Here is a 16,290-nt window from a genome sequence, read left to right as displayed (position 1 = left end):
GTAGGTCCATGCTCTTTGTATACCTTTATGTCCATATTCCAGAGTCCGTTTTCGTCCTATTACGTGGGAAGATTGTCGACATTGACCTTCACACGAAAGCACTGCTTGTTTCTCGGTAGCGTCTCCATCGATCCTTTTTCCAAAGCCACAGACACTCTTCTGATCTGGTTCCCCACACTTATCACCGTAGTATGTGTGAGGTTCGAAAGTTCCGGAAATTGGAGTCTGAAATCTGCCCAAAGAATGGACTCGGTTTTCTGTCTTCCTGTAAAGATCACGGCCGCTTGTCGATGATGCGCAGCCCTATTGAATATCTTGCATTTGGGAGCATCTCTCCGATCATAGTCACAAAGAACAACGATATGGATAATTTGGCCTTCTATAGATCCTTGGAACAGCATTGCCAGTACCATCGGATATGCGGAAAATTTGTAGGGAGCAGGTCTAAGAAATACCTGGTCCGAATGATCCCACAAGGATTCGGGTACCGCGTCGATGAGCTGGAAATTATCCGCAGCCGGAACATGAATTGTCTCACGTCGAAAGATGTAAAAGGAGTTTCGGCGTATTATATCCCCGTCAATGAAGATATAGTAGTTGATAACAAATATCTTTCGCAGTCGTTGGATTTCTTCAAGGTTGAAATTCGCCAGTGGAAACTTGGCATCTCGGTAAAAGAGACCAGGGCTCACCTTGCGCAGGAATATGCCTCTACTTGTTGGGGAATTGCAAGAAGCATCGAATCCAAGGAGGAGAACATATCGGAGACTTTGAGTGCCGTCGGGTTTGGTGACAGAAGCGATTCTCATTGGAACGCTGCCAGATACCAATAGGCCTTTGTTGGTGACAGAGAAGTTCTCGAAGTCGTCGGAAAATGGTTGAATGTGAGAGCTATTGGCGAAAGCGCTAGCAGATTTGGCAAACAGGCGAACAGCTTTGCCTTCGTTTGGCTTGCAATCCCAGGCCAACACTGTCAAGTCGCTCCTATGCTTGATAATCTCTTCTTGCAGTCGACGGAAGGCTTTGCGACCCTCGCCGTAGATCAAGGGCATGTTGACGTCGAATATTCCCAGTAGGCAATATGCTCCATCTTCCGAACGAGTGGTTTTCCTGGAGGCAGCCCACGACATCTTCTGAGCTACAGAACAGTCTGTAAGTGGCGTTTCTCCGAGGATCACATCTTTCGGAATTCCAGTCGCTTTGGAGATAATGTCTGCATACTCGAGCTTTGTCCCTCGTTTGTTTCGCTCCGAATCGAAGAAGATAAGGCTTTTCGGAGCTAATAATTCTTGCAAGGTCCATCCTCGAGTCAACCAGCGACAACTGGACAATCCCTGTTCTACAGTAACCTGGGGCGAGAGGTCATCCAAGAAAGCATAGCACACGACGGCGTCCTGATACCATTGGAACATTGAATTGATCGATTCCGTGAGCTCTGCACTGCTCGTTTTGTTAATACAACAGGTGTCGACCCATGCATATTCTATGCCATTTTGACAGGCGAGATCGCAGGTCTGCACGATCTTAGAGTAGCCTTTCTTCTGTGACCGATCAGGCGAAGACATGTTTTGGAATGATACCTCGTCTTCACCCCACGTATGTGAGAGGATCGCATACTCGGGAATATCTGAAAAGAACTCATGGAAATCCAGAGTCGTTGTATGGATGAGCCTCATGGCTTTGAAAAGGAGGATGGGTTGGTGAGGCTGCGGCGGCGGGGGGATGGCACTACTTTACCTTTACGCGAAGGTTCTTCTAGACTAGCCGCTAACTCTGCCTCGCTGGGCTTGCATAAGGCGTCGAGGCTAACCTGGATGGTCACTGGTACGGGGCCGATAAAATTAGAGCCCTTCAGCCTCTTCAGCCTGACCGTCGATTTCACAGGCGTGTATCACTTAAAGTACTCTTGAATTGACATATAAGGAACGTGTCGACCAGACGATTCAGGTTATCCACTTGATCAGTGTGTTCAACGTACGTATACGGGCATGATGGTCAGGGCCAAAACCCTCCTCAATTATGAGCATTCGAGGTACAAATCCATTGTAGCCAACAGGGGAGTTTCAATTCCACAGCTCTTCTTTATTTGGCTGACGACAATGACGATTCATATGTCTTCCAAGAGTGCTCCTGTGCGTGGACATTTTTGAAATCCGCTCCGAGTGTGTCACAATCTTAAACAGCTCGCCGATGGATGCCGGTCCAATTCGCGATAGTGCAAAGGTTCAGGTCGGAGACTGAAGTTTCATAGCTGCAAGGCCTTTTTTGCAAGTCTATACCATCAGCCTTATCCTTTATTCCCCAAGTACTAACGAAGCCTCTCAGTCGTTGAAGGGATATGGTGCATGAGACGTATTCATACCAAAATTTGGGGCGCCTTAGCCAGCGCGGCTATCTTGGCCGTTTCAATGGTTACAGGTCATTGCTGAGCACCACGATGGAGGAAAGATTGAGGTCCGAAACGAAGCCCAGGGGCTGAGAGGCAGACTCCAAGTCCCATGCGTTGACAATCTTCTTAGACCCCCTATACAGGTCATACGTCAATGAGCAGTGCTGTTAACGATATAAAAGCGTCGAAATGCGCGAGATGCCTTGACACGAACCCAGCCCCACTAGTTCCGGGGGGGCTTTGCCTCTTGATTACTTGCAAATCATCATATCAGCTAGTCTGCCGATTACGCCAGACGAGAATCAACAATCACCTTGGACTCCGGACTTGGAGCATACTCCTTCCCGTCCTCCTCCATATCATGCACACCTACGCCGCCGGGACAGTTCTACCCCCTGGACGCAGATGACAAAGAGCTGGAGGGCGAATTTGACCAATACAGCTTACCATATGGTATCCTCGGCGCGACATCGCATATCCTGACCTGCTACAATATTCTGTGTCATTATTGTGGCCGCCACCCTTTACTGCCCTGGATGCGCTGAACAAGGACCTTTTAAACGTGGGCGCAGTGGTCATCTCCACTCTCTCCATCACCATTGTTGTCTTGGTACTCTCCCGGGTTAAAGAATCTCATGTTTTGGTAGTCCTTGCGACAATGCAGGTTATTTTCAGCCCAATGGTGGACGCCCTGAACGTACACCGTCTCTCAAGAAGCAGAAAGGGCTGATACGTGCCACGATGCTGTGGGCCACAATATTGTATAGCGTATTGTTCGCTTCAATCTATACGATTGCCCAGATGTCAAGCATGTCTGCATCATTCTGATTGAGACCAACCTTTTAGGAACATGCCAATAGCTTTTAAATAGAGCAAAAAGACTCATTGGTATCCTGTGGATCAATATGGTCTGTGGCTCAGGAGTAGTCGCCTTCGCTTCCTTCATTATTTGGGCCAAAAGGGAGTTCGCAGGAAGAACTCTGCGACTCTGCACGTTTTGGTTTTCTCGGGTGTCATCAGCAACCGTGCGTACCTTGCCGTCGGTGACCATGGCGTTGCTGTGTTGACGAGCAGCTCGGCCGGTATTCCCAGGGACTCAGTGAGCATGCTATACTATGCGTACTGGGTGGTTCAACGAACCCCCTTCCTCCCTTTCTAGGCATCATTGAGGCCTGTTGATACTTTGAACAATCGTGGCCGTTTTATAGGCGCCGTCTTTGGTGTCTTCGCATGAATCACACTTGATTGATCTTAGCAGAAAGATGCCATAGAGTCTATCCAAGGAATGTGACAGAATAGAAGAGATGGAGTAGAATGGTTTGCTCATCGAAAGAGTGTGTCTCTTTCCTTTCCTTAGTTCCCAATGAGATCATTGATATTGGAAAGGATATCTAGGTAAAGGGGCAATTCATTCGGCTTTTTTTGGTCGGGTGGTAGGCAAGACACAAAGGAACGAACTGTTGATCAAGACCGACATTCTTTTCGACCGGTGTCTTGTGCCGAACCTTCTCGAATGCTTTTTTTTTCCTTTAGGTGGGCCTCCAGTTCTTCACCAAGTGTACCAGATCGACAAATCATAGCACCGGCAGCCTCAGACCTCGACTGCTCATCAGTTCAAATCCATAAAATGCCATCTCCATGCGAAATGTATCCTGTCGTCATTGAAAATCACGAGATCATCGTGTTGTACGATAAACCCCCGATCGAATCTTTTTCCAAGTTTGTCGGTCTGTCAAGCACACCATCGGTTTTTCACGAAGGAATGGAGTCCCTACTCGAACGAGAGTCCTCGTACCGCGGTTCGATGACAAAGCCATTCAGGCCAACTGCCGAAAAGCCATTAGGATCCCACCATCAACAGCTCCACATTGTGGCTTCCGAGTCAATCACAGGCCCCGTGGCGTGGCATCCCATCGAAGACCATTGGGCTTGCGGGGGCTCAAGAAAAGGGGCCCGAAAGAGCTACGAGTCCTCACGCCATCCTTGCTTACAGCATCATCAATAAGAGGACCCTGGGTTCCAGTGATACAGGGCGGAATTTCTTCCAGCCTCGTTCAACATTTTGCGTGCTACCTTCCTGCAATTGCGCCGTGTCTGGGTCTTGGGTCTTGGGTCTCGATGATTTGAAACATTTGGTTAGAACCTGGAAGCGATCGAAATATGCATCTTCCCACCCCATCGCAAGCACTAAGATATTTAACCATCCGATCTCCTCGGGTGGTTTCGATATCTCTTTCGTCGTCCAGACATACATTCAACCAATCAGTCCCCAGTTTTACAACAATACCGCCAGCTCGACAGTTCAGCTCGTCTACGTCCAAAATGTCGTCCGCTGCATTCTTCGATGCCGTCAAGGCTCGCCGCACGTACTACGCTCTGTCGGCTGAGTCTCCCATCCCGGACTCCAAGATCCACGAAATTGTGAAGACAGCCATCCTCAACGTACCAAGCTCTTTCAACTCTCAATCCACGCGCGTGGTTGTTCTCCTCGGTGACCAACATCAAAAACTCTGGGGCGATATCGTCAAGCCGGCCGTCAAGGCCGTCGCGCCTGCCGACGCATGGCCTACGTCAGAGAAGAGGCTCGATGGTTTCAAAGCTGGTTACGGCACCATTTTATTTTACGAAGAACCCAAAGATATCGCCAAGCTACAAGAGACTTACCCATTGTATGCGGACAAGTTTCCTCAATGGAGTGAGCATACCAGTGCCATGCACCAATTTGTTTGTAAGAATCCCCATCTGCGACTTATTCGTTATCCAGTTCCCCTCTCAATTTCTGGTGAAGATGATGACTAATTCTTCTGCAATAATAGTGTGGACCGCTCTCGAACAAGAAGGCTTCGGCGCCAACCTTCAACATTACAACCCCTTGATCGACCAACAAATCTCTTCAACCTGGAAGGTCCCGGAAAACTGGAGCTTGAAGGCTCAACTCGTCTTCGGCAAGCCTGCTGGCACACCCTACGAAAAATCATTCAAACCCATCGAGGAGCGTGTATTCATCCATGGTGCCAAGAACTAGATATGAGAATCCTGGTCGCCTCCTGTACTTGACACGAGGCTGTGACCAATGTATAGAGTGAATGAGGACAGAGATGTAGTCGTAACCAAGAGAGCGTCAAGTTTCAATTGGCCCGCGGAACCGGACACGAATGCATGTATCTTTGATAGCGTTGAACGCCAAAATAATATGCAGCTTGACTGTAGCTGACGTCCCCTTTCCATCTAATGACTAGGGCTGACCTTGCCTGCATTGTCGATCTAGCTGATCAATACTGTCTCCATCAATCACAAGTTAGAAAACAGGCACCGTACGAGCCATACGCACCTCCTTCGTTGAGATGCTGCGGTCGCCACCGTTCTTGGGTAAATGACATTCATGAGAGGACTTAAGCCGCGAAGGCTCCCCATTTATCCCATTGTCAATCTTGTTCACAACATCATGAAAGTCTCTTCGTCTTTGTCATTGAATAGGAGCTCAAGTCAACCTCCAGGATTCCCATAACCTGTCCTTCCAGTCCATATGATATTTTATACCCGTCCCTAACCAGAGCTCCAGCTAATCTGGAGTCACCCCATCCTCAACCCTAGCCATATACGTCCAATGTTTGGGTACCCTCAATTTCTTCATATCCTTTAAACTTCAGCTGCACAAATTTTCTCTGAATGGCGATTAGCAGCCGGCTACTCTGTATCTTCTCTGGCGCTCTGACATCAAACCACCAACGCAACAAAGGGCAGGGTGCAACGATCTAGTTCCTCACGACCCTCACAGCAGACATTCTCCCCGTCTCGCTGGTTCAGATGGAAGCCAACGACGCGGATCTGGAGACAGTGGTTTCAATCCTATTCCTGGGCAGAATTGCCTCGAGTATTTTGGTTGCGGTAGTTCCTGTTGCTATCTTCTAGTTCTTTCAATCGATCATCGTCTGATTTTGATGTGCTCTCCAGCTTCTTTTCATGTCCTCTGGGACAAATCATCTGTCTTTGTCGGTATGCTTTCTGAGCGATACAGTTTCGTTGCTTCCTGCTTGGTTTCGATCTTGTAAATATATGGAAGACACACTCGTTGCTTCGTCACCCGCTCCGATCCGAAGACTCAGTCTTCCTTTTCCGCTTCAGAATTGTACCCATGCTGACCAGATGTTTTGAGTATATTGCACCAAGGCAAGGCACAAGCTCAATAAGAAGTATGTGAGAGGAGGATTGTCATATGCTTCCCTCAGACTGGTGTTTGCCTCAATGGTTTCCACGAGATGAATATAAGCGAAGTCGGTAGTCGGTTCTCGGATCTAGGTTGCTCCAGCCTTTGTAATTCCCACATCTCGGAAGACGTATAACGATTGACGGCGGTAAGGTCCTTCCAATCCTCCTCTAAGGGCTCCATAGTTCTGAATGGTCCATTGGGGGTACCCGGGATGGGCTAGACAAGGCGTGAAAGGGTCAAACACCTTCCGTGTCAGGATATTCTGTCTCAGTACTTCGGTTTGAACCTTCCCCAGGATTCACCCTCCATCCCCGGGTCTGCACGTTCTCTTTGACTTTCTGACTTCGGAGATAAAAAGGCCAGGATAACAGTTGGCGTCCTTGCGTCAGGCTTTGGTCATAAGGTTCGTTTTCCACCATCAGAGGCACTTGATTAACTGGTAAGCAACGAAAAGAACGCAACAAGCAGAGATTCTCTAGCTGCTAAGAGTGATGAACACCTTTTCATAGCATATACCAGACGACAGGCTGAAGTGACTCCAGAAAGGAGAATGGAATCCCAGAGCTGCGCAAGTAGTTGAAAACTGGCAGTGACGGTTTGACACAGCTTTGTCTACAATGCGAGAAATATGTCATGTCATCCTTGCGAGCCCTGAGCTCCTAGACGGTCTCATCTAGTGACCCTGTATTCCCCTTCAACCTATCTTAGCTCATCCCACTAATTCAAGACATTCCGGTCCATATCATCACTACTCCGATCACACCTCCCTTGTCACCGCGCTTCAGGGCGTCGATGTGCTCCTCATCTGCATCTGGGGCCGACGCCGAGACGCTCGTCTCATTCCAAAAGGCTCTCGTTGTTGCCGCGGAGGAAGCGGGCGTCAAACGCTTCGTGCCCTCCGAATGGCCCGTCATCTTCTACGGCACTGTCAAATATTACGGCATGAGGTCCGTGGTGTGGGAGGAGGCACGTCCCAAGCCCCGCCTGGAATGCACTCGGTTCCAGAACGGCGTCTGGACTAATAAGTCGTGACCCAGCGCGGTTAAGGACGCCGATGAAGCGACGTCTGTTTACGACAGGCCGCCGTTCACGGTGGAACATCGGCATGCGCAGCGCCCGGCTTGCTGTTGACGGTGCGGGAAAAGTTGCTTCACCCGCATGCAAGATGCCGCGGCACACGTGGTCAAAGCACTCGACGTGCCAAAGAGGAATAGCGACACGTACATCGTCGGTGACGGTGTTAGCTACAAGGACATCGCGGAGATCGCGGAGGAGGTCACGGACGAGGAGTTCGCAGTCCAGTTATAGCGGTGAAGAGGATATTGAGAAAGAGGCTGAAAAGTGGTGACGTCTTCGTGCCCTTTTTTTGTGCAATTTGAGAAGGCGATTAGTCGTGGGGAATTGGAATTTGGGACGGATGATGGTATCATTTCAGTTGGATATGAAATTTCCGAAGGTCAGGTGCGATGATTGTGCGAGATTTAATAACTAGATGTCTCGGAAAGTGAGGATGGGATATCGTGTCAGAGCGGTGGAAAGGGTAACGAGGCCCTGCATATGGCGGCAAAGGGGATGAGTTCCGGCGAGAAAAGGATCCGAGATGCTCAGCAAGGTGAGCTGAACTGGAGGGAGACGTAACAGCGATTCGCGATCAATGGATAAACGTCGTAGCGGGTATTGAGTTCTCATTTCGGATTTCTATCATAAATATCGTTGCCTCATTATCTCAGGGCCCCTGATCAATTTATCCAGAAAGGGCCCAAACGCGGAGCTGCAGGTGACATGATATCTCAGCTCACTATCCACTCTTTCCACCAGAAGATCATCCGACAAGCACGCGAGAGCGTTAACCACCCTATGAAGCGATGCACGCCGCTGACGCCAGTGTTCTCAACTCTGAGACTTGATCTCAAAGCTCATCCTTGGGCGGACTCACACTCGCATTTCCTCCGCCCACAGTGACGGTGAACAGCTTTGGATCTCCTGCATGGACCTCTCCGCTTTGATCTGGTCCACCACTGGGTTGAACATCGTCATAGGGAAAAGCATATCCTTTGCCGTCCAGGTTGGCCTGATGCACGATCCGAGAATAATGGTTCGTAATGGGGTCTTTGTAATAAAGGCTCTTATCTGCAGGGAAAGAATCCGCCACGACCAAGGTTGATCGGTTGAAAGCTGCGGCGAGCCGGGGGATAATGGTGTTGGTTTCTGCATTTGCTCCAGTAGCGAAGGGGCCGGTGGAACAGGAGAAGATGTCGCGCGTAGAGGGTTTGGTGAATTGCGATCCGCCAAATGAGAGGGTGCCCGAGGCAACTTGGGCCGATACAGTGCCAAAAGACGCCTGTGTGTCAATTGACATTGACTGAGAGGAGTATTTGGCCCAGACTTTGTTCACGTAGTCGTCGTAGTAATTCGCAAAGAGGGTCGGGTTTGTGACCATGCCTTGATTCGGTGAAAGGGCACGCAGATTGCGGCCATTGTGTGATACTATCAGCTGATCCCAGCCTTGGCCGTCTGCAGCATGTTGGGCCAGTAGACCGTTGCAAACTTGATCAAGTCCGTTGGGGGGCATGCCGGAGACATGTTGGGTTGCGCCGCCGAGTGTTGTCAGTGTCAGCGCAACGGGGAGGCCGACAAAGTCGACATAACTTATGTTTGCATATAATTGATCACTATTGAACGTGAATTCAGCAAAGGCCCAGTTGATATTGATATTGGGGTCGGAATAGTTGGTCACCGATGGTTCCACCAATGCAGGTCCTGGGTTGAGGAGAAACGTCAAGGGCGAATCAATCGAGAACCAGATTCGGCCACCAGCAATGTGAGGCACCGTCACGGTGACGCTATTTCCTGGAGCGCCCAAGGGAATGGCACAGTTTTGCGGGATTTGGGAGCCGATGGCACTTGGAGAAGTGGGATAAAATGGGGTCTTCCCGTCCGCCAGCAGGAGAAACAGCGCATTGTTGTTATCGATGGCTCTCCCCGTGATGTAGGCATAAGCGATCCGTGATGTGGTTTGGTTTTGCAATGCGATGTTCAGTGTGGTGCCCATGGCTGTAGGTTGGGGTGCCGCCGTTTGTTGAGACGCGGGAGAATGGGTAGGAGTGGAAGATGAAGTCTTGCCGGTTTTTCCGCGTTGGAAGATCCGGACCAGGCGCTTCATAATGAAATAAATTCGCAGGTATCCAAAAGAGGAGCTATTCAATGATCTAGTGCTGAACTTTTTCATCAACGGACAAGTGGGATTTGAGACACTGACCTGGAATTTTAAGTTCTCCTCTGCCAGGATAAGGATATTTTCGACGTCATCTGCATTTGGTCAGTGAAAGAAACTCATCATGCCTTGCGGTCTTCTGATCCTAATTTGCTGGTTTCCAAACATGTTGGCGAGAATAGCTTCTGTTTCAGAGGTTGGTGTCTGTGCCATCACCTCAAAACCCTGTACAATTAAGGGACGTGGGCACGCACCGGGGTTTGGCGCGGCACGTTTGACAGGGTCTGGTTTCCATTCATTGGTTGCGTACCTGACGAAAGGCTCCAAAGGGCGGCGCGGACGATCAGGATTTCATAAGTCGCCTGATTCCTGGGCTGAAAATCAAGCCCTGCAGTTCTGGATATTCCTATTAGGTAGTTCGGCAGACATCACGTAACTCGTGACGTGGCCACCTGCTCCAGTGGTCACAACACAGAACGTCCTGCAGAAACTTCTGTCAAAGCTGAGAGATTCCAAGTTTGGCTGATCTAGTATGGAACTCCAAACCAGAAAACTTGCGTTGATTTATTAAGTGCTTGTAATAGCCAGTGCACGTGATGCCATCACGTGGTACCACGTGAAGGCCGACCCTGCGTGTAGTTGAAGTGCGACGAGGATTCTCGAGCAAAAAGTGGTAATTTGAAGAGCAACCGCTCGTACTCTACTTGACCAATTCCCTCTCCTCTGTCTCTTATCACTTACATTCATCTAGTAACTCCTCCTTCGACAACTATGCCACAAGATGTCGGTCGATATTGGATGGGAAGCCATCACTTCAGGCCCGGATGGCGTCGCCCTTGCTGAGAAGGTTCGAGCCTTCGTCCACCAGAAATTCCAGCAGATCCCACTCCCTCGCTTCATCAATGCGGTCTATGTCCATTCGTTTGAATTCGGAAGAACAGCTCCGGAGATCGAGATCAAAGATATTTGCGACCCCTTGCCTGACTTCTACGACGACGAGGACGGAGACGGCGCTCGTGAACATTCCACCGTACCTGCCCCGGATTCAGCAAGCGGAGCTATGCAACCGGCCAACTATCATCACTCAAACCCAGCATTCCCTTCTTCTTACCAGCCATCACATGGGGCGCAATTATCCAATATACTCACGGGTCCCGACCGTTCTGATGGACAGATTCCCACATCTACCAAAGAGTTTCTTAGCACAAGCGCTAACCCTCTCGCCGACCCATTCCCTCGAAGTGCCACCCCTGGAATACCAGGAGGCACCTCCAATCTCAGCTACCTTCACTTTCCCGGCGGTGGCCTTTCTGGAACTCAGACTCCGCTCGCGGCAGTTGCAAGCGGCACTCCTTTCAGTCCCCGGCGGTGGTCTCACAATGTGGCGCACTCATTTATGACACCGGACCACGCAGCTCCATCGACACCAATACAAACGCGGCAATTGGTTCGGGAAGCTGCCGGTCATGATGACCCTTCCACCAGGCCTTCCACCGCAAACAGCATTTCATCTCCACACGAATCCGATTCTGGACTATCATCACCTAGGCTGCCGCAGAGCTCCTATCCCGAAAATGGTGGAGACGGTCCTGCTGTTGAGGTGATGACTCCACTATCTCCGTTGAGGCTTCAAAGCAGAAATCCATCAGACCTTCAGGTGGTCGCAAGGGTGAAATATTCTGGGGACGTGCGGATGACCCTCACGGCCGACATTCTCCTCGATTACCCCATGCCAAGTTTTGTTGGTATCCCTCTTAGGTTGGCCATCACCGGCATGACCTTTGACGGCGTTGCGATAGTGGCATGGATCAAAAGGAAGGTGCACTTCTGTTTCTTGGATCCTGAAGATGCCTCTGCTCTAGTAGGAGACACCGACTCAGTTGGCCCAACCGGAGAGAAGGGTAGCATAGATGCTTCGAGATCTACATTGCTGGGCTTGTTGCGAGAAATCCACGTGGAAAGTGAGATTGGACGACAAGAAGATGGTAAACAAGCTCTGAAAAATGTGGGAAAAGTAGAAAAATTCGTCCTCGAACAGGTCAGAAAGATCTTCGAGGAAGAGTTCGTCTTCCCTAGTTACTGGACTTTCCTGGTATGACGTCGCAAACATTCAGAAATTACCACTGGTAGGACAAGCCATGTGGAATCGGCTCGGAGCTCATGTGGGCGCTCAACCAAACCGTACGGCTTTGCAAACCACCGGGGAGATAACTCGCTTGTCAGACGTAATCTGAACAAGGTTACAGGCTAGGGAACTGGAGAGATCGCTCTGCGGACTATAAGGATCAATGGCAGAAATAAGGGAGGTTCAGCTGTCGGACTGAAATAACAAAGAGAGAATTGAATCCTCGATGGAATAGATCCTGAGATTGCATTAGAGCTTCCTCAGATCCTCGACTGCTGAATACTCTTGAACGTAACCCGGCCATCCTTGATCTCCCACACAGTGACCGGCACCCTGACCTTGACACTCTCCTCACCCGGTAAGTTCATGGGCGCAGAGAATCCGGCGACATACGCCACCGCAGCCTTGCATGTAGGACAGGACCATTTGCTTCTAGACTGCGGTTCGGCGGAGGTGATAGCCCCTGTCAAGGATGATGGGTCCATTTCTCGGACACAGGTGTTGCAGAATTGGTAGCGCAGAAATAAGAGCTTGAATTCATACCAAGATCGTTTCCATCAACATAAAGCGCCAATTGCAAGGCGCAAAGGCATTGGCATCATATAAAGAGATATGTCTGAAAGATAAATAATGGATGGTCTGCTGGCGGCCACATGAGACAGGGGACAATATGTGTAGCTCTGTCTAGGATTGGATCGTATTCAGCCTTCCAAATGCGGACTGATGTTAATTGAGAAGTCCATGTCAACCTCCTATGCTTTTAACCACCGTATAGTATTCTCGAAGCCTTCGCTTGATCTTCACGTCTCCTTTTGGTTTGATAACGCTCAGGGGAATTTTTTGTCGTCTCACGGAGGTAGTTTGATCGGCGCCCCATCAGAGCAGAAAGGTGCCGGCCGCTCCAAGCGGGGACAAGATGCTCACAGGCAACCCGGCGGAAGTAGCGACCTTAGTTGGCTCCATATTCTGGCCCTTTTGTACTACGCTGGCGGGCATCAATGACGGCAGCGACGTCGAACAGATAATGATCAGGTGCCGAATTCAGCAGACATTCGAGCTCTCTTTCTTGATGCCGATGAGTTGCACCCTCTGGCATCAGATGCAGGCATGATTGAATAAAGGAAGGAAACTTTTGGACATGCTAAGAGGTAGATCGCAGTGAGATAATAGTGTGTAAAGTGGATTAGATGTTGGAGCATCTGGTTTGCCTTTAAGAGCCTCCAGCGAGCGGAAGCAGGAAGTCCGTTGTAGGGGGGGCACAGTCCATCTGGCCAGGCGATCAACCCCCAGAACTTCTTTAGGTGGCCGAGATGGACCACAGGGCGGCGAGCGAGTTTGTCCAAACCTTGGCATCGAAACTGAAAGGTCACCCACCTCGCGTACATGTACCTATTTCCCAGGTACTTATCACTAACTGGCAAGTATTAGAGGTACATCCTCGCATGTCCCAGTTTCAGCCTCATCTACGCCAAATCCTCATGAGAGAAATGTGGTTTTGAGCCAATACAACGCTCGAAAGGTCTCGTAAGTCGACCCGAAAGCATCATATTCAAGAATATTGTCTCGCGATCAATGTGAAGTTGGTGCACTAAGGGCCACTACCCAGACAGTTCAACGAAGCCCGCCCAAGCCGGCCAAAATCGGGGTTCCAAAATATGCGAGTCCAAGCAAGTAAAGTCTCTTTCAACACTGCTCTGAAGAGGTACTCGTGATTTGGGGCGCTAAGGACGGTCAACCCATGAAGTCAAGGTGGATGCCTGATTCGTGAAGGGTAGCTTACACGACTTCGACGTGACCTCGCCATGGTCTTCACATCTCACAAACCTCACTTCGATTTCCTTCTTATCAGGCATGTGGTTGGGTTGTTCTCGTTTGGAGCAGGTGCTGGTTTCAACTTTTGGGCACCCTCCATTTCGACCGATGCAGTCGGGGTACCAATATGTTATGATCGTACACATGGAGAAGAAAACAACTGCCGCAGCGCACTTGGTGCCGTTCGAACTCTTAAGCCACAGCTCAGGCTGGGAAGGTGTGGTTATTTGTGGGAGGCAATAAATCGTGGGAAAAAGCGAAAATATCCATGCAGAAGTAGTTGAAGGCTGACAGGGATCGGGTTGTGCGAGAGAGGATGCAGACCGGCGTACAGCTCTTTTATGAGCAACGTTGACGTTGGAAGGTCGCTTTCTGAACGGGTAGCTTTCGTCTAGGCAACTGGGAGGGGTTGTCAGGACTCAACCCCATCACGATTGATTCGGTTCATGCGGAGCTTTTGGATTGAATGACCGGTGTTGGGTGAAATGGTCGAAAGCCCCCAGGTAGCTCGCAGCTAACCTTGATATTTGGCGATTGAAGCGCAGCAGACACCTCGTCATCACGCCACTAGAATCATCGTTCTATCCCAATACGGAGGGTGCGCCTGTATCTCGACGAGCTCGCATTGATGAATCATGAGGACAGACACGCAGAAGGGCCGATCCTTACGTCCGATCTCCGGTTTCGTGACAAACTGGCCCTATTTGAATGGATTGGATAGGCCAGTGGCTTTGAAAGATGGTGTGCTGCCCGTTAAGTAAAGCACCAACCAAATAATCACGGGTTTGCCGTTTGATGTGCGGCCTATGCACATTTGGCCGGGCTGTGTAGGAGCGTCCAATCTTGTTGATTCTCTGCTTGGAGGTATGCCAGGATCGTCACGGTCCGGATATGCAAACACGCCCCCTCCCCCAGTCTGCGCATGGCAGCAAGTGGCGCTTCTCAGGAGAAAGTCTCGTAGAAAGCTATGTGGCAACCCTTGCAATCATGGCTGTACGACGAGGACCGTAGGCAGCCGGAAACTCAGATCGACGGATCAGATGCACTTCAGACGACCGGTAGTATTGCTGGAATCAGAGAATGGGAATTAGATCGATGGAATTCAATTTATGTTCAACTTGGCGGCATTGCAGAATCGATAGTGCCATTTTCAAGGAGGATTCACCAAACCAGGCCATGGGGTTCACAGGCTGTCACAGCGGTCGCATTATCTTAGCTTCGTTCGGACAAATATCCGAATATCCGCCTATGGCTTGACCTGCAAAGGTAGACTCAGGGGTATGCAGCGTAACGACCATCAGATAGAAGGATTGAGGACTCAACAAGTGTCGCGTGAGTAAACACGTGGATATCGAAATCGATGAGGGTTGTATGGGGGTTAGCTGCTTCAAATGGAGTGGAAGTCTTCGTCCAGGTCCCTGTAGGTCCCTGTTTGTCCCTGCTCTCCGTCTAGCTATTTTGCTTGAATGCAATGGAGACAGAGTTAGAGAGATTTGAAACCGGAGATTGAGTTGTGTTCAGAGAGAAAATGGGAATCTCAGCCGAAATGTTGAGAGAGGAATGCCAAGCTTTGTGGACGATCGTATTGGGACTAGCGCCGCATCACTGCCAAGCCCACAGATCTTTAGGGGCTCAACCTGAATTTTGCGAAATGAATGCCAGAGACAAGGAGGCCATTTTTTCCTTTTTCTCTTATCATCTTTCATGCAGGCATCCCATCCTCGTGTATAAAGGCAAGTTATCCTTGGTTGTAGACAGAGCCGCAAGTGCTTTGAAAGCATTCTTCTAGTCCCATTCTTCTCAGGTAAGCATGTTCCCCGGTCTCTTCGACTCCGGGTTCCAGAAGCCTCGGTACAAGAACCACAGATCCACACTCGGACCGAAGGACACTCGAGCACACACACGTCCGTGTTGAGGAGGATTCAGGACTGCTATCTAATAGCGAAAGGCATCAGGCACCCGAAACTCGAGACCTCACCAAGCGTGCTGCGAAAGAGTTTTGGTCCAGTCCTCTTCCGCTCCTTTCCGTGCTCTGTGTCTCGCCCAATACACATCTCAAGGTAATTGGCACGCCTTGGTTCTCGTATCCCCAGCTTGATGGTGCAGAATGCCAAAGTGGGAGCCATAAGCCAGGCTGCCTTCTGGCCCATGCCACGTGTTCGACAGTCTACTCGAGAAAGCACATGCTTGTCGCTAAGCTTACAAAGTTCTATTATCAACAGATTCACAAACAGCCAACCGTGACAGCCGGCATACTCCAAGTCCCAGAGCTCAGGGCTGCCATTCTGCCAGGTCTGTGCATCACTATCGACGAAGAAAATTCAATTCCGGTGCCATGATAATCATACCACCCTAGCCGAGGTTAGTCACGGCCTAGGCCGGCTTACCTCTCCCAGTCTTCCTGGTATCCCACCAGTGACGTCTTTTCATCTCCAACATGGCCACTTTCGACCATGCTTGCCTCGCCAAACCATATTCAAGAACCACCATTCATGTTTACCGGTTTTGTCCGTGATTGGCAAGGATTCAATTCGTCCTCT

At 50.0% G+C, this 16,290-nt stretch overlaps 5 protein-coding genes across 5 annotated transcripts; 3 read left to right on the top strand and 2 right to left on the bottom strand.

Moving 5' to 3' along the window:
- Positions 1-59: 59 nt before the first annotated feature.
- On the bottom strand, positions 60-1,676 carry Z518_05360 (uncharacterized protein; the record flags this gene model as incomplete). The annotated part of the gene is made up of 1 exon (XM_013416172.1): positions 60-1,676. The coding sequence occupies one exon, from the start codon at positions 1,674-1,676 to the stop codon at positions 60-62; it is 1,617 nt and encodes a 538-aa protein (XP_013271626.1).
- A 3,035-nt stretch (positions 1,677-4,711) lies between these two features.
- Positions 4,712-5,414, top strand: Z518_05359 (uncharacterized protein; the record flags this gene model as incomplete). The annotated part of the gene is made up of 2 exons (XM_013416171.1): positions 4,712-5,117; positions 5,206-5,414. 2 exons carry the CDS (start codon positions 4,712-4,714, stop codon positions 5,412-5,414), a joined length of 615 nt encoding a protein of 204 aa, XP_013271625.1.
- Positions 5,415-7,391: 1,977 nt separating this feature from the next.
- Z518_05358 (uncharacterized protein) lies at positions 7,392-7,907 on the top strand (the record flags this gene model as incomplete). Its single annotated transcript, XM_013416170.1, has 2 exons — positions 7,392-7,546; positions 7,745-7,907. The coding sequence occupies 2 exons, from the start codon at positions 7,392-7,394 to the stop codon at positions 7,905-7,907; spliced, it is 318 nt and encodes a 105-aa protein (XP_013271624.1).
- Positions 7,908-8,508: 601 nt separating this feature from the next.
- On the bottom strand, positions 8,509-9,762 carry Z518_05357 (uncharacterized protein; the record flags this gene model as incomplete). The annotated part of the gene is made up of 1 exon (XM_013416169.1): positions 8,509-9,762. The coding sequence occupies one exon, from the start codon at positions 9,760-9,762 to the stop codon at positions 8,509-8,511; it is 1,254 nt and encodes a 417-aa protein (XP_013271623.1).
- An 832-nt stretch (positions 9,763-10,594) lies between these two features.
- On the top strand, positions 10,595-11,911 carry Z518_05356 (uncharacterized protein; the record flags this gene model as incomplete). Its single annotated transcript, XM_013416168.1, has 1 exon — positions 10,595-11,911. One exon carries the CDS (start codon positions 10,595-10,597, stop codon positions 11,909-11,911), a length of 1,317 nt encoding a protein of 438 aa, XP_013271622.1.
- Positions 11,912-16,290: the final 4,379 nt, after the last annotated feature.

The sequence above is a fragment of the Rhinocladiella mackenziei genome (genome assembly GCF_000835555.1).
Source record: "Rhinocladiella mackenziei CBS 650.93 unplaced genomic scaffold supercont1.4, whole genome shotgun sequence".
Lineage (NCBI taxonomy): Eukaryota > Fungi > Ascomycota > Eurotiomycetes > Chaetothyriales > Herpotrichiellaceae > Rhinocladiella > Rhinocladiella mackenziei.
Note: the sequence above shows the minus strand (reverse complement) of the source record. Positions and strands in the feature narration are given on the sequence as shown.